At 31.8% G+C, this 22,752-nt stretch overlaps 4 protein-coding genes across 12 annotated transcripts in view; all 4 read right to left on the minus strand.

The window, feature by feature from the left end:
• Nucleotides 1-4,579: 4,579 nt before the first annotated feature.
• On the minus strand, nucleotides 4,580-8,302 carry LOC123003623. Of its 3 annotated transcripts, none has more exons than XM_044396507.1 (3): nucleotides 5,584-8,302; nucleotides 4,713-5,537; nucleotides 4,580-4,663 (listed from the first exon to the last, which is right to left on the minus strand). In XM_044396507.1, the coding sequence occupies exons 2-3, from the start codon at nucleotides 5,524-5,526 to the stop codon at nucleotides 4,635-4,637; spliced, it is 843 nt and encodes a 280-aa protein (XP_044252442.1). In that variant the 5' UTR covers nucleotides 5,527-5,537; nucleotides 5,584-8,302; the 3' UTR covers nucleotides 4,580-4,634. The 3 variants fall into 3 exon arrangements, with proteins under 3 accessions (XP_044252442.1, XP_044252444.1, XP_044252443.1); XM_044396509.1 differs by having other exon boundaries at nucleotides 4,713-5,541; XM_044396508.1 differs by having other exon boundaries at nucleotides 4,713-8,302.
• Nucleotides 8,303-8,455: 153 nt separating this feature from the next.
• On the minus strand, nucleotides 8,456-14,857 carry LOC123003622 (BUB3-interacting and GLEBS motif-containing protein ZNF207). 4 transcript variants are annotated; one of them, XM_044396503.1, is made up of 7 exons: nucleotides 14,675-14,857; nucleotides 14,367-14,575; nucleotides 14,064-14,316; nucleotides 13,664-14,024; nucleotides 13,384-13,618; nucleotides 9,575-9,695; nucleotides 8,456-9,468 (listed from the first exon to the last, which is right to left on the minus strand). In XM_044396503.1, exons 1-6 carry the CDS (start codon nucleotides 14,713-14,715, stop codon nucleotides 9,601-9,603), a joined length of 1,194 nt encoding a protein of 397 aa, XP_044252438.1. In that variant the 5' UTR covers nucleotides 14,716-14,857; the 3' UTR covers nucleotides 8,456-9,468; nucleotides 9,575-9,600. The 4 variants fall into 4 exon arrangements, with proteins under 4 accessions (XP_044252438.1, XP_044252439.1, XP_044252437.1 ...); XM_044396504.1 differs by having other exon boundaries at nucleotides 8,456-9,695; nucleotides 13,664-14,015; XM_044396502.1 differs by having other exon boundaries at nucleotides 8,456-9,695.
• A 148-nt stretch (nucleotides 14,858-15,005) lies between these two features.
• LOC123003816 (trichohyalin-like) lies at nucleotides 15,006-16,722 on the minus strand. The gene is made up of 4 exons (XM_044396826.1): nucleotides 16,497-16,722; nucleotides 16,073-16,452; nucleotides 15,204-16,026; nucleotides 15,006-15,154 (listed from the first exon to the last, which is right to left on the minus strand). Exons 1-4 carry the CDS (start codon nucleotides 16,719-16,721, stop codon nucleotides 15,092-15,094), a joined length of 1,491 nt encoding a protein of 496 aa, XP_044252761.1. The 5' UTR covers nucleotide 16,722; the 3' UTR covers nucleotides 15,006-15,091.
• A 385-nt stretch (nucleotides 16,723-17,107) lies between these two features.
• Nucleotides 17,108-22,752, minus strand: part of LOC123004196 (putative polypeptide N-acetylgalactosaminyltransferase 9) — a 115,579-nt gene continuing 109,934 nt past the window's right edge. For all 4 annotated transcript variants that reach the window (XM_044397334.1, XM_044397331.1, XM_044397333.1 and 1 more), the window contains one exon: nucleotides 17,108-17,960. In XM_044397334.1, coding sequence (XP_044253269.1) covers nucleotides 17,691-17,960 — 270 coding nt within the window. In that variant the 3' untranslated portion in view covers nucleotides 17,108-17,690. The remainder of the gene's footprint in view (nucleotides 17,961-22,752) is intronic.

The raw sequence follows: 22,752 nt of genomic DNA on the forward strand, positions 1-22,752 counted from the left end.
AAATAGGGTCAAAGTGATAATTTAAACCCCCATTCAATTAATATTTTTTTTATTTTTTTTAATAACAGCTAATGACAAAGATATTAATAGGGGGCATCTCTTGTACAAGGCCATTTAGCTTTATTACGAAAAAAGGGAAATAGTCCTTATACAAATTAGACATAAAAAAAACAGACAAAAAATAAACAAAAAAATTAAAATAAACAAAAATTGAAAATTGTAAAACACCATTTTAAAACCAAACTTCTTTCGTGCATTTTATTGGTTTAAAAAGTTTCGCAAAAATTCGTTTCTTACTTGAAAGTGCATAAGGCCTTATTCAAAGTGCGAAGAAGCAAAATAAAAAAATCCTTGCTTCACTCTTCGTATAATTCGGTCAAAAATGCTTTAATAGTTTGAATAAATTAATTAATCCAGACATTGAACTAATTATTCTTTAGTAAAACGCTGCACATTCTCTTATTATGCAGTAACAAAATATTTAAGTAGCTATTAAATTTTGCAAATTTTAATTTCAAAATTTAACATTGAATTTTACAATCAATTGAAATAAAACGGACATTGTGCAACTCTTATAAGTAAACAAATTTATTTATAATAAATAATCAAACAACTACTGGATAGGAACTAATTGTGCAATTTCCTTAAAACTGTGAGAATTTTGAAAATCACAAAATGTAGATCGCTTTTTTGTACCAATCAAACGTTACCTTGCAATTATTCTTAATTATGATATTCAAAGCGAGTCAATTAAAATTAATTAAATAAACAAATGTTTTGTGATTTTTCACTTCGTCACACTTCAAGTCATGAAAAGTAAAAGCAAATCATTCTATGCATTATAAAAATAGTGTGCGTGTTGATGGGATTGCCTTAATTGGAAGCTCAAGTTCAATGGAAAAATCAAAAATAAAATATCCACTTATGTGTCACTCTTCGACGAAAAGACAACCGCAAAAATCACATTTCCCATGATTTCATCTCCAAAAAATTAATAACACAGTCAGAAACAAGGAAGAGGAAAAAATGCATTTGAAATGACCTCAGGTATAAATATTCAAAGAACGACAAGGATTTAAAAATGCGAGATAAAGCGTGAAGAAATAGCTTTTCTTTGTCAATTAATTGTGAAATGTCTTTGATTAGAAAAATCGCTAATTAACCGGCTGTTAATTTATGAGAAAATAATTAGTAAAAAAGCTAATTTGTATTGTCACTTAAACAGGACGTTGGCTTCGATTTGCTAACAATTTTTACGCTTCAAACGAGTAAACAATGTGTAGGTACACCTATGTTTACTTTTTACTCAGATTCAAGGACGACGAGCTAATATGAAATTTCATTAAATGGCGCATCAGATATTTATTAGATTTATTTAGTTGATCATATTTTATGTCTAAATAGGTGATTTAAATTGCGTTCTATTTATGAAAAAGTGTGTTTGGTGGTTTCCGCTTTTGTTTAAAAAATTATCGCTCACCACAACAATAAATATGTTATCTAATTGTTATCTATTGTGACTCTCTTTCATTTTTAAATACCTTAGTCATTATTAAGTTGTTTAATAAATATATTCAAGACATTGAGCAAAAATCTTACAGTAAAACACTAAGAAAGTTAAAAATAATCGCTTATAGAAACAAAAAATCTGGTGTGAACATCACACGACTTTCCTTATTCAACTTATTTGGAAAACATCCTTACGGTGTTGGAAATCCGAGTAGCAAACCTAACGTTTGCGTTAGTGCCACCTGCCGGATTATACACGAAATAGATCATAGTTGTCGCGGATTCGAGTCTGGGGTGCATTTTTTTTAGTTCGGTACCCATTATTATTTTTATTTTATCACATTTTACTGTTTTTAATAAGGTATATTTCATGATTCTAAATAATTTTTATCCCCATAGATTTATTTATAGTATCTTCAACCGTATAACCTTGATTTTTAGTCTTTGCAGCCGAACGGTGCGACCGATTTTTACCAAATGTTTCGTGCTACGTCCCCTTGCTACAAGTAACTTACCAAATTTCAAGTTTCTTGAAGAAACTTATCTTTCAAAATAAGGAAAGTAAAAATAGAACAAAAAATCTCATGTAATCACAAAAAAACAAATAAAAAAATCAAAATATTCTATGTGATCCCTACAAATCAAGAAAGAGTCGCACTTAATCACAAGAAAAATTCTAAGATAGACTTTAAAATAAACTAATTAAATTAAATAAAAAAATGGGTTGTCGAAACAAAAAATCAAGCAAAAAAGCGCATTTAGCAAAAAAACTGAGCATATGATCACAAGAATTTGACCAATGACCTTATTAGATTATGGACTTTACAGCAAATAAACTACTTAGTTTACTTAAAGTATGTATATCGAAAAAATATTAGGAATATTAGGATCACATGTGGGTTTCTAAGCGAGAAAGTATTTTTAGAATTGAAAAAAATGCGATTTTTTAAAAATATTAGTAGTGTTAGGATCACATAAACGGGAAAAAGTACTCCACATTATAAACATTAAAAACTGCGATTTTTCGAAATATTAGGATCACATAAACGCGAGGAGGTATTCCACATTTTCAAAATTAAAAATTTTGCAATTTTCGTAATATCAGGATTACATAAACGCGAGGAGGTATTTTACCTTATAAAAAATATTTTTTTTTCGAAATATAAGAATCGCATAAAAGCGAAAAAGTATTCTACAAAATAAAAATTAAAAGTCTGCAATTTTTTTAAATATTATGATCACATAAACACACAGAGGTATTCTACATTATAAAAATTAAAAACTCTGCGATTTTTCGAAATATTAGGATCACATGAACGTGAAAAGGTATTCCACATTTTCAAAATTAAAAATTTTGCATTTTTCGAAATATTAGTAAGTATTAGTACTTCATGAACACGAAGAAGTATTCCACATTTTGAGAATCTTGCTATTTTTCGTAATATCAGGATTACATAAACGCGAGGAGGTATTTTACATTATAAGAATTATTTTTTTTTCGAAATATTAGGATCGCATAAACGCGAAAAGGTATTCTATAAAATAAAAATTAAAAGTCTGCAATTTTTTAAAATATGTATTAAGATCACATAAACACGCAGAGGTATACTACATTATAAAAATTAAAAACTGCGATTTTTCGAAATATTAGGATCACATGAACATTAAAAGGTATTCCACATTTTCGAGGTTAAAAATTTTGCAATTTTTCGAAATATTAGGATTTCATGAATGCGAGGAGGTATTCCACATTTTTAGAATAAAAAATTTTGCTATTTTTCGTAGTATCGGGAGTAAGTATCAGGATTACATAAACGCGAGGAGGCATTTTACATTACAAAAATAAAAAATTCTGAAATTTTTGGAAATATTAGGATCTCATAAACGCGAGAAGGTATTATAAAATTACAAATTTTGCGATGTTTCGAAATAGTAGGAATGAGTATGAGGATCACATAAACGCGAAAAGGTATTCCACATTTTTACAACTGAAAATTTTGCGATTTTTTGAAATATCATAAGCAAGTATCAGGATCGCATGAACGCGAAGAGGTTTTCTACATGATAAAAATTAAAAATTGTACGATTTTTTAAAACATTTGCATAACATAAACCTGAGAAGCTATTCCACATTTTTGAAATTAAAAATTTTCCTATTTTTCAAAACATCAGGAGTAAAAATCAGGATTACATAAACCCCAAGAGGTATTCTACATTATAAAAATTAAAAATTCCGGATTTTTCAAAATATAAGAATCACATAAATGCGAAATGGTGTTCTACATTATAAAAAATAAAAACTCTGCGATTCTTCGAAAAAAAATCACATAAACGCAAAGAGATATTCCACACTTTAAAAAGTAAAAATTTTACTATTTTTCGAAATATCAAGAGTAAGTATCATCATCACAAGAACGCGAAAAGGTATTCCACATTTTTTAAATTAAAAATTTTGTGATTTTTCGAAATATTAGGATCACATAAAAGCGAGGTATTCCTCATATTAAAAATTTTGCGATTTTTCGTAATATCGGAAGTATCGGGATTACATGAACGCGAAAAAATATTCCACATTTTTTAAATTGAAAATTTTGTTTTTTTTTAAATATCAAGAGCAATGAACGCGAGGGAGTTTTCAAGATTTTTAGATTTAAAATATTTGCTACTTACCTTTTTTCCAATCATACTCAAGTTTTCTATTCCTAAAAAATAAATCCAGTTTTTTTTTCAAATAAACAAAATACTGCATTAAATTACCTTTGACCGTGTATAACTGTAATGTAAGTAAAACAACACAACTTTTATTTATTTATTAAATAATAATATTAATAATAATATTCCACATTTTTTAAATTTTTATTATTTTTAAATATCAAGAGTAATAAACGCGATGAAGTTTTTAAAATTTCTAGATTTATATTATTTGCTACTTACCTTTTTTCCATCATACTCAAGTTTTCTATTCGTAAAAAAATAAATCCAGGTTTTTTTTTTCAAATAAACAAAATACTACAATAAATTACCTTTGACTGTGTATAACTGTGATGTAAATAAAACAACACAATTTTTGTCTACTTATTTATTAAATAATAATACAAGTCAATAAATGAATCCTCGTGATTAATTTAATCCTCGTCACTGTCCTCATCGCTCACTGAAAAACAGCCCTTTTATTACCCATTCTCCCTAATTTACCTCCTTACTCTCACTCCCTGATAACGAATCCGTCGACATTTCCCCCGACTTCACCCCATTTTCTTCCTCCTTCAAAACCTCCTCCTCCTCAATATCAAGGGAATTTTCCTTCTTCAATTTTTCACTGTATGGAACATACTTAAAATCGTGTTCACCGCTGTACGTATTGGCCCTTTTTACGACTGATCTACCCTCAATTCCGTTCGTATTTCTCTCGAAAAGTTGTTTGAGTGTTTTCACAGAAACGGCAACGGAGTCTTCGACCTCGATTTGCTCGCTTTTCGATCTTTGGAGACGAATTTTTTCAAGGTTTTCCTCGAAAGACTTCGACTTAACGACAGGTCCCTTTTTGTGAGTAGTAGTGCTATGAGTAGTACTATTATAAGACCGAACTTCTGGAGTACTATTAGTAGTAGTTGGAAGAAGAGAGTTCAATTTTTTGTTGATCCGTTTCAAGGACTCGCTCAATTCGGACTTCAAATCAACCAATTTCGGATTATTTCCACTCTCAACGTTACATAAATCGCCCAAAAGAAAAACAATCTGGTTCTGGTAATAAACGTGAGTCTCTCGAACGTAGGTGTGGTAATTATAGTTCAATTTATTTTGCAAATGCTCGATTTGTTGCTCGATTTGGACCAATTCCAAATTTCTCTCCGGTTCGATTTGAGCTCGTACTCTCGGTGTGTGGCTCAAATTCCCCATCGATTTTGTTTTACGTATCAAATAATTCGATTCATTATTCAAGTTGTTCACCGACTGGTTCTCGAAAATTGAAATGATGTTTCTCACGTTGGTTTTTTGGGGAGTCGGAGAGTCCATTTTGGCCGAAACTAACTATTTTTTTTAGTAAAAGAAAAACTTTGCGGAAAATCTTACCTGTAGTGGAATTGGAGGTTACTACAAAAATAAATTACACCTGTACTGAAATATCTTATCAATCATGTTTGATAACAGGGGACTAAAGCAATATCGAATTGTTATAACTGTTTTTCTCAAAAATGATAGAATCTAAGCCTTTGCGAGACACGTCATGCGTAATAAAACATTATCTTTTGCTATCAGAAACATATTTTCTTTTTCAAATAAATAATCTAACTCATTAAATTTTATTGATAATTGATAATTGTCGTTACTCACATTAGTTTTTATCAAAAATTAATCATTCTGATTAAAAAAATTAAATCTATGATAAGCCTTAGTATAAAAACAGCAATTAATGTTTCATTTCTTACATTTAAGCTGAAAAAATTGTAGCCACTTGACGGATTCTTGAAAAAAAAAAATGTATTCGTTGCCTATACCTAATTTTAAATTTCTGGTGGCAGATCTGGTAAAAAATGTCATTAGATTTGGTGATTTTCATGCTAGTGAAAGATTTTCTAAAAATTCTAATAAGTGATCATTTTTAGAAAAGAAAACTGCCGTAATTGCGGTTGCAATAATTTTCCCCAACGTTTAGTAGCCAAGGAACAAAATTTCTTGCTTTTTTTCCAGTGAGAAACTCAATTATTTCGGCAAATTTCTCAAAAATAAATAAAAAAAACGCTAAATTGGATCAAATATTAAATTATTGTTGTATTTTCAAAACATTTAGTGCATTTTGTAACCGAAAACGGAAATGTTTTGCAAAGTTTCCTTAAAAACAATTAATTTTGTATTATTTTACTGGTTTTTAGTTCTTTTTTTGAACGAAAGAGTGCCGTAATTGCGGTTGCAAAAAAAAAACTAAGAAAACTAACACATTTTAAAATAAATTCTGAAAAATCGAGTATTTCCCCGAACATTTAGTAGCCAAAGAACTAAATTGTATTTCTTGCGTTTTCTGGCATTTTTTTCAGTCAGAAACTCAATTATTTCGCCACATTTTCTCAAAAATAAATTGAAATAACACCAAATTATTTAAAAATGTTATCACTAAACAGAGTCAAAACATAGCTAAATTGGGTCAAAAATTAAATTATTGTTGTCTTTTCAGAACATTTAGTGCATTTTGTAGCCGAAAACGGAAATGTTTTGCAAAGTTTCCTTAAAAACAATTAATTTTGTATTATTTTAGCTTGTTTTTAGGTCTTTCTTTGAACGAAAGAGTGCCGTAATTGCGGTTGTAACAAACAACTAAGAAAACTAACACATTTTAAAAATATTTCTGAAAAATCGAGTATTTCCCCGAACATTTAGTAGCCAAAGAACTAAATTGTATTTCTTGCATTTTCTGGCATTTTTTTCAGTCAAAAACTCAATTATTTCGCCACATTTTCTCAAAAAAATTGAAAAACCACCAAATTATTTAAAAATGCTCTATTTTCTTAAAAACTATCACAAATGCTAAATTGGGACAAAAATTAAATTATTGTTGTCTTTTTACAACATTTAATGCGTTTTGTAGCCAAAAACGAAATTGTTTCGCAGCTTCTTTAAAAATAAGCTGAAAATTCACCAAATTACGCCAGCAATTATGTTAATTTTGCATTATTTTAGCTTGTTATTAGTTCTTTTTTGAACTAATTCGATTTCTTGCATTTTCTGGCATTTTTTTCCAGTTAGAATCTCAATTATTTCGGCAAATTTTCTCAAAAATAAATAAAAAACCAGTAAATCATTTAATAGTTATTTATAGCAAGAGTGTGTTAGATAGCGTTTTATCCACGCAAGAATGTCTTAAGTGGTAACGCGACTCACACACGACTGCAATATAACGTTTTATCCACAATTACAGGCCCAAATTATTTCTTGCATTTTCTGGCATTTTTTTCCAGTTAGAAACTAAATTATTTCGGTTTTTCGCAAAAATAAATTAAAAAACCACCAAATTTAAAAATGTTTTATTTCTTTACAAAATATCACTAAACAGAGTCAAAAAATTACATTATTTTTATCTTGTCAGAACAGACGTTTTGTAGACTAAAACGGGATTGTTTCGTAAATTTTCACTAAAATCAAGTTCACCAAATTAGGCCCAAAAATTGTGTTAATTTTACATTATTTTGGTTCTTTTTTGAACCAGAATTATTTATTTTGGAAAGACACGTTCAAAATCACAAAAACTCTTTGTTTCATTCATTTTGTCAGAAATCTGCCAAAAAAACACAAAATGTATTTAGTCAAAAATGCGTTATTTTTTTAACTTTTACAGGTTTTTAAAATAAAATTTAAGTTTTTTGTAAGATTTTGCTGAAACAAACCAAACAATGAAATCAAAGGTTGACTTAATTTTGCGCTTTTCAAGTCATTCCGCATGTTTTTCAGATAAAAATGCAATTATGTCGCAAAATCTCGTTAAAAACTCGCCAAAAAATCATAGAATTAGGCCAAAAATCCTATTATTTTTCCTTTCTTCATGCATTCTAAGCTGAAAAACTCAATTTTTCGTGAGATTCATGTAAAAAACAGCATTGCTGTAATTTTTTGAAAAAAGGTGATGATCTTGTAAATTTGATTTTTTGAATTGGCAACATTGGTGCCGTTTTCAAATGTTGCCTTACCGATCTTTGCTGCTTATGATAGTTATTTATGTACCAAGAACATAATAACAAGATTAAGCCTGAGAGAGAAATTATACTCGTGGTACATACGTTTTATTTTATTTTGGAATTACGACAAATTTGGTAGAAAAATCCAGATTTTGTTTTGCCCTTGTTAGAAAAAAAAGCCCAAAGACCTATAAAAGCAAAATTATACCCCCTTTTTTAGTGCTTAGCAACAAGTTTATAGTCCAAAATAGAATAAAATAAAATAAAACCTCCCTTGCCTCTTTCCAAATAAACTTTTATTTATAAAAACAAATTATACAATACAATCATAGTTTAAACTACTACATAAAGTACATTGACAGCAGTGAAAGACAGGGGTCCATCGAACCACACCCTTATATGTATATAAAAAAACAAACAATTGCACATCAACAGCCTGGTATGGTTCATCTGTTCCAACAGGTCGTATAGACCTGTGATTATCCCGGCAACGAACCGAAACAATCGCCTGTCAAGCCACATACGTCGGCAGGGGAATGTCGCGACCCAACAGCTGAGAAAAACAATTACAGAGGGCGCTGTGATCGAAGATCACCTATTTTATCGACCGTGCCATGATTCAAAAAGTGAATCATGTCACGTGATAAAATAGAGAGTCGGACACTCCAACAGCGTTAGCTGTGACATTAAAATCGCCTGCCTCTACAAGTTCCCTGTGTGAGAAAAATCAAACGTTTGTGTTTTTTTTTTGTTTTGTCACTAAACGTGTGATTCCGTTTTACACCATACACCACCAGTGAGGAAAATTAATTTTTTTCCGTACCTTGACATAAATTATACAACGACGTCTCGAGAAAACACTAACATAATTTTCAAGTTATTTTAGATGCATCTACCTAGTTAAAAGTTAGCGTGATGGCTAGTGAACCTACCTTGATCGTAACAGTAGCCAAGCTAATTTAATTCGATAAAATTTTAAACGCTTAACAGAAATTTACATTATGTTTATGTACAACGAATTAAAAAAACCTGCTTACCTTTGAAATAATAAATTAAAATAAATTAAAAAAATTTGGAGTGTTTCGTACAAACCTGATAGATGCCATAAAGTGTGTGTGTTAAAGCCTTAAAGCTTCAGCGGAAACTTTACAATCCCCCATGTGACGTCATAAACCGACGTCACATCGAAGACCAAACGTGCTCTAAACCTCAAATACACTAACCTTTCAAGTGGCACTTCAATGAAAAAAATAATTGTGTTACATACCGTTTTGGCAGGCATTTTTTAAACCTGTCGAAAATAAAACAATGTCAATATAATCGTAATCGCAAACTTCAAGCATGCAACTTAAAAAAAAAAAAGTAAAAAGGAAAAAAAAACAAAAATTTAGACTTGCGGGTGATAGACGAGGTATATCGGAGATCATCTGAACCTCGGCTGCATCATAGGTGTCAGCATAGGTCCGGCTGGAAACATGTGAGATGCGTAAACCATTCCGGGAGGTACTCCGATCATCCCTGTGACAAACGATTTTGTTAAATTTTGATGAAACGATGAACGAGCTCGATGAGCTAGTTTGAAAACTGCCATTTCTTTATCATACACTCAATTCACAAAAGTCGAAGAAAACTCAAAATAAAACAACAAAAAATAAAATACTTACCTTTGGAGACAAAAAGAAATTTACTAAAGCCTAGCATATGACACATAGCTAATTTAAATAAGAACTACAAAGAAATCAAGTCGCCGGACAAGTGCGGCGCGGGGAAACCCGGAAAAGGGTCATAATCAAATCGCTAATTGATTCATTTTTAATTTTAAAGCAGACTCGTGACTACATTTGAGCGTAATCGGTAAAAACCTACTTTAAACTGAGCAATTATTTAATTTATTTTAACAATGAGCAATTCCTAAATATTCCTTAAAAGCAAAAGAATTTTAACTGATCATTTAGACTGAGCAAATTAAATTCCACAAATAATTCAATTTTAACCTGTTTCAGGTCTGAATCAGTAAAAAATAAATAAATGTATTTTTTAACTGAAACAGAAATTGGTTTAAAGATATTTTTTTTCTATTAAAACTGAGCAATTAATTGGTTTTAATTCAACAATTTCAGTCAAAGTTTTAACTTCTTTAGTAAAAACAAAACAAATCAAACTGAGCAACTAAATTGTTTCAATTTAACAAAAAAAAATTCCTAAAACTTTTGACTGATCATTTAGATTGAGCTAATTATAAAAATAAACTGAGCAAATTCTAACATGTTCAAAAGTGAGCAATATTTAAAACAATATCTGAATCTGAATAACGAAACAAGTGTTGTGTTTTTTTAAACTGACCAATTAATTAGTTTTAATTTAACAATTCCTAAATATTTCTAAAGTATTTTAACTTATCATTTAGACTAAGCAAATTATCAAAATTTCACATATTGTTCAATTTTGGCCAGTTTAAAGTTTGAATCAGTAAAAAAAAAAATAAAAACAACTGTATTTTTTAAAATAATGCTTTTAATTCAAATTGAAATTATCTAAGTTGACAATAATGTATTTTATATTAAAACTGAGCAATTAATTGATTTTAACTCGAGAATGAGTAATTCCCAAATAATTACTTTGGTTAATTAATAATCATTTAGACTGAGCAAATTATCCAAATAAATTGTGCAAATAATTCATTTCAACCTCTTTAAAAGTTAGCATTTTTTTTTAAATCTAAATCAGTAAAAACAAAAAAATGTATTTTTTAAACTGAGCCAACAAATTAGGGGCTTCGCTGAGTACATTACATAAAACAAGTATTTTTAAATTGTTTATGTTTGAAGTAAATACTTTTTCTATTTAAACTGAGCAACCAAGTCGTTTTAATTAAACAAAAAACAATTCCTAAAACTTTTAATGATCATTTAGTCTGAGCTAATTATAAAAATAAATTGAGCAAATAGTACATTTTAACATGTTTACAAAAGAGCAATACTTGAAAAATATCTGAATCCGTTAAAACGAAACAATTCCTAAAGTATTTTAACTTATCATTTAGACTGAGCAAATTATCAAAACTCCACAAATAATTCAATTTTGACCTGTTTAAAATCTGAATCAGTAAAAATAAAGAACTATATTTTTTAAACTGATGCTTTAAGTTCGAATTAAAACTGAGCAGATTATCAAAGACTGAGCAGATTATCAAAACTCCACAAATAATTCAATTTTGGCCTGTTTAAAATCTGAATCAGTAAAAATAAACAACTGTATTTTTTAAACTGATGCTTTAAGTTCGAATTAAAATTATTTAAACTTGACAATAATTTATTTTCTATTAAAACTGGGCAATTAATTGGTTTTAATTCACAGAATTCACTAAATATGTACTTTGGTTTATTAATGTTCATTTAGACTAAGCAAATTATCAAAATAAATTGAGCAAATAATTCATCTGAACCTCCTTAAAAGCGAGCTATTTTTTTACTCTAAATCAAAGACAAAAAATTGTATTTTTTAAACTGAGCCAACAAATTATGGGCTACGCTTAGTAGATTACATAAAATAGATATTTTTAAGATTTGTATACATCTTGAAGTAAATTCTTTTACTGTTTAAACTGAGCAACTAAGTCGTTTCAATTTAACGAAAAAAATTCCAAAAATTTTTAAATAATCGTTTAAACTGAATAAATTATATAAATAAACTAAGCAAATATTTCATTTTAACCTTGTTTAGAAAACACATTTAATTTTTGAACTGAGCAACAAAGTAATTAGAGGATAGGATGAGCAGACAACATAAAATAACTGTTTTAAGTTGTTATCCCACTTAAAATAGTACTTTTTCTATTTAAAATGAGCAATAATTAATTAGTTTTAATTGAACAATAAGAAATTAATATTCTTGTAATAAAACAATGATCATTTAGACTGAGCAAATCATCAAAATAAACTGAGCAAGTAATATAATTTTAACCTGTTTAAAAGTGAGTAATTTGTTAGTAAAAAAAGAACATCTCATTTAAAACTGAGCAACAACCTAGACTGATCAGATTATACTTAATAAACGTTTTAAATTAATCATTAATTATGCAAGTCTTAAGAAATAAGTACCAAAATTGAAACTTATATTTGAGTGAATCAATCAACGAATTGCTTCTGGATTTTGGCCAATAGAATTGACCGATTTTGTCCATTTTCCGAGTTAGCCAATCGCTATCGCCCTATAATAACTCAAATGACAAAGAAATGACATTATTCAAACACGTACTGGTGAATAGTGATTTAAATAAGTTACACGATGTTTGATTATAATACGCAGTCAGATGATGATGCAATCAATAATCAATCAATGACAGTAAAACCACTGGAAACTAAGCGAGTGACAGAGATATATATATAATGCAGGCATGCCAACACAGAGTGCGTGAGTTTCAATACCTGGGACCAGTGTCGAAATGCCCCCAACTCTCGTTTCTCGTCTTCGAATTCACAACACATCCGTTTTAAAAAAATTCGTTAACACTCCAGTTTATTAAAAATGATTACAATACTAGAGTCAATTCGGTGAGAATTTTTTTATTAATTATACAGCGATTCTTTAATACTGATACAAGTTCACTGAGGAGAAAAATCAGTAAAAATAAAAAAAAATGTTACACAAAAAATTATCTAAGTATACAATTTAGAAAACTAATTTTTCAGACTAATAACATTCAGTACATGGTTTTTGACTATTTAAAGGCACGAGATGTATGACGTGTGTTCACCATAAAGGGAAAATAACCAACACAAAAGTAAGAAAATGAATTTTATTGTAAAACTTGTAAACAATATCAAAAGTACGTAATAAAATTCATAGAAAAAAATCAGTATTCATCCGGTGTTTGGCACGATAATTTTTTTTCAAAAATGCCTACGGTAATACGAGTATTCTGAAAAAAAAAAAAACAAAAACCCAGTTATGATGCCCACTAAAATTACATCTCGCTACTTAAATAACCAAACTTCGAGACTCTACACAAAAAACTAACTTTTTACAAAAACAATTTATCTCCTAGACATACTACCAGTATTCTGTCATTCTTTTTCTTAAGTCTTAAAGTCTCCTTTCACACGATTTTAAAAATAAAATTAATTACTTTTGATTTAAGTCATTATTTAAATCGATCAAAACTGTGTGTCGGTATGATAGTTGTCTTTACAACTACCTCACATACCTGGGGGCATACTGATGGGCGGAGGTCGCATCAAATGGCCTCCAATCAGCGTCGGGGGGCCTGGGATCATCGTGGGCCGCATGGGGGCCATCACCGGACCTCCAGGCAAGGCCATTGTGATCGGAGGGCCGGAAACGCGAACCGGAAACCTCTGCATCATAGCCGCCTGGTTTATCGCTTCGGCTTGCTTGGCCTGGGCGGCGGCTTGTTGAGCGGCAGACACGGCGTTTGCCAACTGTTCAAAAATAAAAAAACCAACCACAAAAACTAAAATACTCACATCTGAAGCCGCCGTATTGGAACTCGAAGCCGACTCATCGCTTTTCTGGGGGATACTTTTCGCGTATTTCGGTTGCCTACACCTAATTTCCTCTAATGAAACGTCTTCAGCTGGATGGATTATTTTACTCGTGGCCCCCGTTGTAGCAATTGTGTTGACTTTATTGCCGTCACTGCTACTCGGTGTGTTGGTTGTGGGGGGCGCACTGATGGTCGCCGACGAAATCGGCTTGAAATCAGCCCCGACGATGGAAGCCCCCGGAGAAGAGGTCGGAATTGCGCTGGGGAAGAGCGGCTTTGCTGGGCCCCCTTGCGTCTGCATCATTGCCATGTGGGGGGGCATCATGTGCATGCTAAACCCACTAAATTAAATTAAGTAAATTAGTCTAGGGGTTTATTACCCTGGGTGCATGAATTGGGGTCCCATGGGCCCCATGGCCATCATGGGCAAGCCCGGCGGCATTCCAGGCGGGGGGATCATGCCCGACATCATGCCTGGCATTCCCGGCATGACTCCTGGAGCGTTGCCGAGGAGGCCTTCGGGTTTGGCCCTTTTTGACGCGGGTTCGTCCTCGTCGTCAGACCCTGAGACCGTTCCTGAGACACTCCCCAGACGCTGTCTTTCGTGCTCGCGTAGATCAGCAGCAGGGATACCTAATTCGTGGTTTAATGAGACAGTGAGGGGCACAAATGGGGGCACATACCTTCCATTCCGTAAATTTCGATTTCTATATTCGTGCGGTTGGGTAACGAGTTCGGGACTTTGTCGATTGTTTCTTTATGCACTTGCATGCAATGTATCGACAAACCGGGACCCGTATACAGCTTTTTATGACATATGTGACATTTGAAATGTTTGGCTTTTTGGTGTTGGATGAGAATCTTCTCGTCTTCGAATTCACGGTTGCAATACCTAAACTTGGTTAAGGAAATATGGGGCTAAAAATAGACGCGGCAGAAGCTAATTTTAACGTTTTACGGGGGGAGAAAACATGAAATTTAGAAAGGATACCAGCACCAAGGTTTCGACATCTTCTTCTTCTTGCGACCCATTTTTTTACAATTTGGACAAAGTTATTGATAAATCACAGGCGATATTAGCATCTACGACTAAACACTAACACTAATCGCGAATTTATCACACTTAAAAATCACGAATTAACCAACCACAAAATGGCGTCAACGATACTGTCAATTTTCAACTGTCAAAAAAAAACTCGCTCAACCGGTATTTCAGACAACTGCTACGAAAATTGTGAAATTAAAAATTATAAAAAATAATAAATAAAAAACATTAGTGACTAAATAAAATTCAAAGTGTTTGGCACACTTTACAATAACTATTTAATTTTTAAATAAGTTTTTATTTTACTTGAGGTACCAACGTCACATCTTAAAATCCCCAAATTAATTCAAATTGCCTCAAAAACTATTTCTTGCAACATCTGCAATGTCGGTCTTTTGGCATCAAATTATTAATTTTCTTGTACTCCTGTAAATAAAGCATTAAAAACGTCATAAGTGCGTTTAATTAAACTTACTGTTATCACTTTTTCAATCGGATAAGTTGACCTCTTTCTCTTCTTAGCCAAATCCATAACTTCCTCCGCATAATCAAAGAACATTTTATCGGCCTCCTCAAAACTCACCCGTGACATAATCTCTTCAATCTCTTTCTCCTTCTTTTGCACTTCCTTTTCCTCCGCCATTTGCTCCAGTAACTCCCTCCGATACTCCAAAATCCTCTCCCACCTCTCCTTGATGGCCCTCTCCTCATATTCCTTCAAGGCCTCTTGTGTCTTCACCCTATTCAACATCTCCCACCTTTTCACCTCCCTCTCGGCACATTTCTCCCGCTCATGCCTCTCCAAAAACTGCTTCCGATCCTCAATCCTCTCCTTGACAGCTTGTGCCTCAATAATGGCCTTTGCCTCAACTTTGGCCCTCTCCTCCTCATCTCTCTCCGCCACCGCTTTGGCAATTCTCTCATCCTCAGCCGCATCTTTCGCTTCTTGAATCGCTCCAACTTTGGAGGCTAGTGCCTCACGGGCCTTAATCGCCTCCTCACGCATTTCCTTCTCTTTGAGTTTGAGGAGACAGTCGATGCGTTTTTTAGCCTCACTGTAAAATTCCGTCGCTTTTTCCATCTCGGCCGTCTCTTTAGCGAGGAGTTCTTGACGTTTGCGCTCAACTGCAATTTCCTTTTTCTTCTCAAGGGCGATTTCGCGACGCGTTTTGAGTTTTTCTTCGCGTTCAAACTCTTTGAGGAGCTCTTCTTCGCGAGCTGCGTTGATTCGGTCGATTGTCTCTTTCTCGATTCGGGCACGGCTTTGGGCTTTCTTCATTGTTTCGTTCTCCACAATCCTGAAAATAACAATGAATGGGAAAAATGACACGGAATGTTAATTACTGATTTTTGAGGATTTGAGACACTTTTTTGCGCTCTTCAAATCGTTTCAATTTCTGGTCTTCATCTTCCTTCTTGTCTTTTTCATCGCGTGCGATAACTTGAGCGTGAAACTCCTTCTTTATCTCTTCTTCGTGTTTTTTGATCATTTCATTGAATTCTTTTTGTTTCTCTCGTTCGTACAATGTTTCAGACAGCATTAAAGCACTTGTCAGTTCTTTGGGATAACCAGTCGATCGGAAAACCTCCCGTTTAACCTTCTCGACGTACTCTTTTCTCACAACTTCTTGTTCGGCTCGCATTTTGTAAAACATCTGTATTTTGTCTTCTTTCTTTTTATTAATCCGGTCACGCCTCTCTTCCTCTTTTTTTATTCGAAGATTCTAAAAATTACCCTAAGACACGTTTTACCAATTATTTACAATACTTCAATGGAATTGACCCATTCTTTGGTCATCGCCTCCGATCCTTGTTTCAAAGCTTCTTTGTGGGCCTTTTCTTTGTCGATAGCTTCTTGAATTCGCTTTTTCCGGTTCAAATGCTCGGTTATGTTGGCCCATGCCGGTTTAGTAATGTGGAGAGCGTGAGCCCTGTCGGAAATTTTTGTATTTGCCGGAGTCTGACCCGGAAAAAAGTACCATTTCGATTCCATTTTGACGTTATTGATCAAACAAAAAACTTAGTAACGTTAAATTGGACCGGTTCAGGCAACCAGTAATACACGCGTCTTGCGTCTCGTTTTGGCTTACAAAAATGGTATAAGTTTGTCTCGTTTTGGCTAAGTACTGCTTTAGACATAATTGATGAAAAGAAAAAATGCAAGTTGAATCGACATTTATTTGATGCGAGGAAAAATACCACGTCACGTTCATTTTGGCGTAATTGATCAATGATTTGAAAACTCAATTATTTAAAATAAGTATTAAAGTGTAGGCAACCAAAAATACACTGCGTCTTGTGTCTCACTCTGATTTCCCTTAAGAGTGTAAGTTTGTCTCGCTTTGGCAAGGTACTGTCTTGGACATAGTAAATGTTGGATTGATATCAACATAATTTTATTAACGTTTTATATACACAAATAAGGCACGTTATAAAAATACATACACTGGCCTACATTTACATTCTAGTACAATAATATATTTAAGTACATTATGATTATGTAATAAAATCAAGATAAAATACTGCGAGTTATTTACATAACGTTGTTTATGGCCCTTTGAAGAGTAATTGACGTAAAAAGGGAACAAAATTGAGCAAATAATGTGATTATTTACATAATTAAAAGACTAAATATCACATGATAGTTTTTCAAAATAATTTCGGATCGTGTGATATGAAATTAAGTACGTTTCAGTTATATACAGAGGCCGCTTAAATGATATTTGTGGATATGTAAATAGTTATTTACAGTCTTAATTTACTTAAGCACGTCTTTAACGGAATGTAACAATTGAGCACTAAAATAATCGGATATGTATAAGTGGAATTGAGTTATTTCTAGACACAGTCGTTGCTAGAATCTACAAATTCGTTATAAAACTGTAAAACCGATCATTTTTATACAAAACTTTTGTACACTTAAAACAATAGAAAAGCTCGTCTTTTTGCCACACTAAAACAATCACAGTTTGTTGCCGTCGTAGTTCTCCAACGACCACTGTTGCCTCGTGGCCTCCTCGTCGCAGGGTTCCATTAGTAGTTTATTTTTCGCTTCGTTTATGGCCAAACATTTATCGCTACTTCCATGCCTTAAAAGTTTGCTGTTGGCGTTGTAATCCCAAAATTGGTTGCCCTTGCTGCCGTGACACGGGTATAAAATCACCTCTTGACCGCTGTAATCGAGGCAGGCCTCGTCGCGACGAATCTCACCACTCTTGCTGTACATCCAAAACTGGAAAAAAGAACAAGTTTAGGGGAAGCCCCGACTAATTATACGTCAAATGTCATTTTTACGACTTATTGCGATCGTAAATTCGTCAAGTTTGTCGCCTTTTATCGAAATTGCAGCACCTGTTTGTTTCAATTTCAAGAGTTGTTTGCAGTGTTGCCAGATCAAAGACGTACAATTCACCAGATCCGAGTTGAAAAATTCCCCAAATTTTTATCAGATTAAAAATCCGCTTAAACTCTTAAAAAACAAAAATCTGTGATTTTTCGGCTTGTTTTCAACAAAAACTTGCTAAAATGCTCGAGAAATGCAAAAATAGTGTAATTCTGGACTTAATTTCTTGATATTGTAGTTTGTTTAGCGTAATCTAGTGAAAAACCTGAGATTTTAGAACAAAACCACACTTAAAAGCATTTTCGGCCAAATTTTGTGATTTCTCATCAGCTTATTTTTGTCTTATTTTGCTCAAAAACTAGTTAAATGAAGTGAGACACACAAAATAACATCAATATCAATTCTTTTTGTGATTTTTAAACGTCTTTGGACAAGATTTTGCAAAATAAATGAGTCTCTGGTTCAAAAACAAAGTAAGTCGAGCTGAATAAACTAAAAATAATATCAATTTCGATTTAATTTTGTAATTTTTTTGCCTGCTTCAGTTTTTGGATTGTTTTTAACAAAATTTAGCGAAATAATTGTGTTTCTAGCTGAAAAATGTGCTAAAATGCTCGAGAAATGTAATTCTATACTTAATTTTTTGATTTTTTTAGTTTGTTTTACCGAAATCTAGTGAAAAACCTGACATTTACTAAACTGCTAATTTTTGTACTAAAAAAAAACTCACTAAAAAGCATTTTCGGACAAATTTTGTGGTTTCTCTTATTTTGCTCAAAAACTAGTTAAATCGAGTGAAACAAACGATATAACATCAAAATCAATTGTTTTTGTAATTTTTAAACGTGTTTGGACAAGATTTTGCAAAATAAATGAGTATCTGGTTCAAAGACAAGCTAAAAATAATATCAATTTCGATTTAATTTTGTAATTTTCTGCTTCAACAAAATTTTTAGAATATCTTTGTTTTTATATCAAAAACATGCTGAACCACTTAAAAAGGCAAAAATAACACCATTTCTGGTCAAATTTTTGGATTGTTTTTAACAAAATTTTGCGAAATGATTGTGTTTCTAGCTGAAAAACGTGCTAATATGCTTGAGAAATGCAAAAATCATGTAATTCTAGACTTAATTTCTTGATTTTTTTAGTTTGCTTTACCGAAATCTAGTGAGATTTCAGTACAAAAACGCACCAAAAAGCATTTCCGGGAAAATCTTGTGGTTTCTCAGCTTATTTTTGTCTTATTTTGCTCTAAAACCAGTTAAATCGAGTGAAACAAACAAACATCACAATATGAATTGTTTTTGTGATTTTAAAGCGTGTTTGCACAAGATTTTGCAAAATAAATGAGTCTCTGGTTCAAAAACGAAGTAAGTCGAGCGAAACAAGCTAAAAATAATATCAATTTCGATTTAATTTTGTAATTTTTTTGGTTGCTTCAACATTTTTAGAATTTTTATGTTTTTATCTCAAAAATGTGCTTAACCACTTGAAAAAGGCGAAAATAACGCCATTTTTTGTCAAATTTGTTGAACTTTTTGTATTGTATTTAACAAAATTTTGCGAAATAATTGTGTTTCTGACTGAAAAACGTGCTAAAATGCTCGAAAAATTCTAGACTTAATTTCTTGACTTTTTAGTTTGTTTTAGCAAAATCTAGTGAAAAACCTGAAAAATTTTAGTACAAAAAAGCACTTTAAAGCATTTATTTTGCTCAAAAAACAGTTAAATCAAGTGAAACAAACAAAATAACATCACAATATGAATTGTTTTTGTGGTTTTTAAGCGTATTTGGACAAACTTTTGCAAAATAAATGAGTGTCTGGTTCAAAAACAAAGTAAGTCGAGCAGAACAAGCTAAAAATAATACCAATTTCAATTTAATTTTGTAAATTTTTGCCTGCTTAAACAAAATTTTTGGGATTTTTTTATTTTTATCTCAAAAACGTGCTGAAACACTTGAGAAAGATAAAAATAACGGCGTTTTTGGTCGAATTTATTAAATTAACGAATTTTTGCGAAATCATTGTTTCTAGCTGAAAAAGTATTCGAAAAAHACAAAAKTAAATTGTCATTTTCGATCCTGTCTAGTAAAATCTTGTTAAAAAAAAAAAACAAACAAAATTATTTTTAACTAATTTGGTTTTGTCGACATTTTTGAAAAAAAAAAATGACAAAATAATCAAGTTTCTGGTTGAAAACATAGAAAATACTGGAGAAATAGTTTTTTTCATTACCAAAAAGTCACCAGATGTTAGAATTTTTACAAAAGTTTTTACTAACACACCAGACTAACAATGAAAATCACCAGATCTGGTAAAATTCACCAAACCTGACAACACTGGTTGTTTGTGACAGAAAATATGGTGGGAAATTTAAATTAGTTTTACAAACTACGACTTACCTTGATAGAGAGAGAGAAAGACAAAGAGAGTAAAAACTGTACATGAGTTAGTCTAAAACCTGGATACAAACCTCTGTTGTTAATACAAATAGCGTCAGCGTTATTTAATAACGAACCAAGAGGAAAACCACCACCAGTTCAGTGATCGCCGCCCCCAGAATAATAGCTGACGCGTCATTCGCTAGTTAACCTCAAGTTATTTACTCGAAATGCAGGCGAAAAGGAAGCACTAAAAGAGTAAAAGATACTCGAATCAGCATCATTTCGGTCACGTAAAGAAAAAAGCACCGAGAGTTTTAGTCGACGAATTTATCGGAAATCTCTTGTACGTGGTGAGCGTGTATTTTTCCTCTCCGATATTTGTGTATTATTTGTTTTTAGCTGATTGTTATTAATAAATAAACTCCATAAATTTAATCGAATCGGGTGCGAGCATAAATCACGTACGGGATCGACAGTTGGGGGGGTGAACACGTCGCGACGCGAAATAAACTTCGGTATTAGCGTCGCGATGCGGCATGGAATGGCGCAGTGTTACATGACGGTGTAACCGAGATGTTACATGGAGAGGAGAAAGCGAAACAAAGGGAATTTTACTACAAAGAGTTGATGTTTCGCGTTCGAACGAAACAAAAAAGACCAATTTAACAGGCTTACCAACCGGGAAAAGTTACAAAATATACGTTGCCAATTACTATACAATAGAACATTATCAAAACTAAAACTAAATTGTATGTTGTTTATGTAATCTTATCCACATTCATGTACTCGCGACATGTAAGGTAGTTAAATACCAGGAACATGGAAAAAATCTTTAAAAAATTCTATCTATAAAAATTTCAAAGCTTTGAGAATTTAAATTTTTTGCACTTTGACTTTATTAATTTCTGTTGGAAAAAGTTTTTTTGATACAAACTACTATAATAGGAAGCTGTATCCTAAATTGTAACTCTGTTTTATGTTATTTGTTATTTATACACGATCATCAGTATAATTAGACACATAAAAAATGTCAAATGTCAAAAAATATATGACAAAATTTTTTGATAGAATTTTTTGTCCCTTGGTATTCCCCTTCCATGGTGAACTACTATTTCTGTTAGTGTAATAGACTATACAAGGTGATTTTTTTAGGACCTATATTAGAAACTTTTTAACTTCTAATGCAGATAGAAATTTGAAATTTTGTACACAACCCAAATCAACCAGTCTGAGTTCAACTAAATTATTTTCAAAATGGCTGAACTTCCGGAACTACGAGAAATTGGCGCCAACTTTGAAATTTTAAATGGTAACCAATTATTTTTATTGCATTTTTGAATTCTCCTCTTCAAACTGAGTAAAATGTACCTAGTTATAAGTACTTATGTGTCATAGATTTTGACATATGTCAATTTTTTGCAGAGGTTTATTAAAAACATCACAGCTCTTGATCCGTTTGCAATAAGTAAATAATTTTTCTTGCATTTGATAACCAAAGGTTCGAAGAGTTTCCTAAAATTTTCAAAATTGTCAACTGTCAAATTGCAAAGCTTACATGATTTTTTGAAAATGATATTTAACAAACAGCTATAACTCAGTTTTTTCAAATAAAATGACCCCATTTTCTCAACAGCAATCGAAGGTACATCGAATTGTAGAAGGACTTTTATCAACATATCCTATACCCACCTCTTACAGTTTCTGAAATAATCACAAAAAACGTGTTTTTGTTTTTTATTTTTATAGTAAATCACGTAGGCTTTGGAAAATGATCAAGACGAACTAAAGATTTATTAGTCTACACAACACCCATCCGGAATTATGAAGAATTGAGGCAAGGATTGAGGCGGCATTTAATAATCTTCAACCAAATTAACTAATGGAAGCTACTCAAATCAGTTCACCATCGAGTTTTGGACTGTTTGAAAATGGTAAACATATCGAACATTTGTATTAATTATGGTATATCTCATTGTATTTTTCCAAAGCCTACGTGATTAACTATAAAAATAAAAACATTAACATGTTTTTGTGATTATTTCAAAAACTGTAAGAGATAGGTATAGGACATGTTGATAAAAGTCCTTCTACAAATTGATGTAGTTTTTTTTTTTGATTGCCGTTGAGAAAATAGAGTCATTTCATTTGAAAAACTGAGTTAAAGCTGTTTGTTAATGATCATTTTCAAAAAATCATACTAGCCTTGCAATTTGACAGTCGACAATTTTGAAAATTCTAGAAAATTTTTCGAACCTTTGGTTTTCGAATGCAACAAAAAATATTCACTTATCA

This window comes from Tribolium madens, unplaced genomic scaffold, assembly GCF_015345945.1.
Source record: "Tribolium madens isolate multiple individuals breed KSU strain unplaced genomic scaffold, Tmad_KSU_1.1 Scaffold_1;HRSCAF=32;Tcas5.2_LG8, whole genome shotgun sequence".
Taxonomy (NCBI): domain Eukaryota; kingdom Metazoa; phylum Arthropoda; class Insecta; order Coleoptera; family Tenebrionidae; genus Tribolium; species Tribolium madens.

What these genes read in the sequence shown, in the direction of transcription:
- LOC123003623 (XM_044396507.1), bottom strand. Translation starts at nt 5,526, where the DNA reads ATGGACTCTCCGACTCCCCAAAAAACCAACGTGAGAAACATCATTTCA. An exon ending in TTCGTTATCAGGGAGTGAGA is followed by an intron (nt 4,664 to 4,712) that starts GTAAGGAGGTAA and finishes GCTGTTTTTCAG; the next exon opens with TGAGCGATGAGGACAGTGAC.
- LOC123003622 (XM_044396503.1), bottom strand. Translation starts at nt 14,715, where the DNA reads ATGGGTCGCAAGAAGAAGAAGATGTCGAAACCTTGGTGCTG. An exon ending in ATGTCGAAACCTTGGTGCTG is followed by an intron (nt 14,576 to 14,674) that starts GTATCCTTTCTA and finishes AACCAAGTTTAG; the next exon opens with GTATTGCAACCGTGAATTCG. An exon ending in CCAATACGGCGGCTTCAGAT is followed by an intron (nt 13,619 to 13,663) that starts GTGAGTATTTTA and finishes ATTTTTGAACAG; the next exon opens with TTGGCAAACGCCGTGTCTGC.
- LOC123003816 (XM_044396826.1), bottom strand. Translation starts at nt 16,721, where the DNA reads ATGGAATCGAAATGGTACTTTTTTCCGGGTCAGACTCCGGCAAATACA. An exon ending in TCTCAAATCCTCAAAAATCA is followed by an intron (nt 16,027 to 16,072) that starts GTAATTAACATT and finishes TGTTATTTTCAG; the next exon opens with GATTGTGGAGAACGAAACAA. An exon ending in CGATTGAAAAAGTGATAACA is followed by an intron (nt 15,155 to 15,203) that starts GTAAGTTTAATT and finishes CTTTATTTACAG; the next exon opens with GAGTACAAGAAAATTAATAA.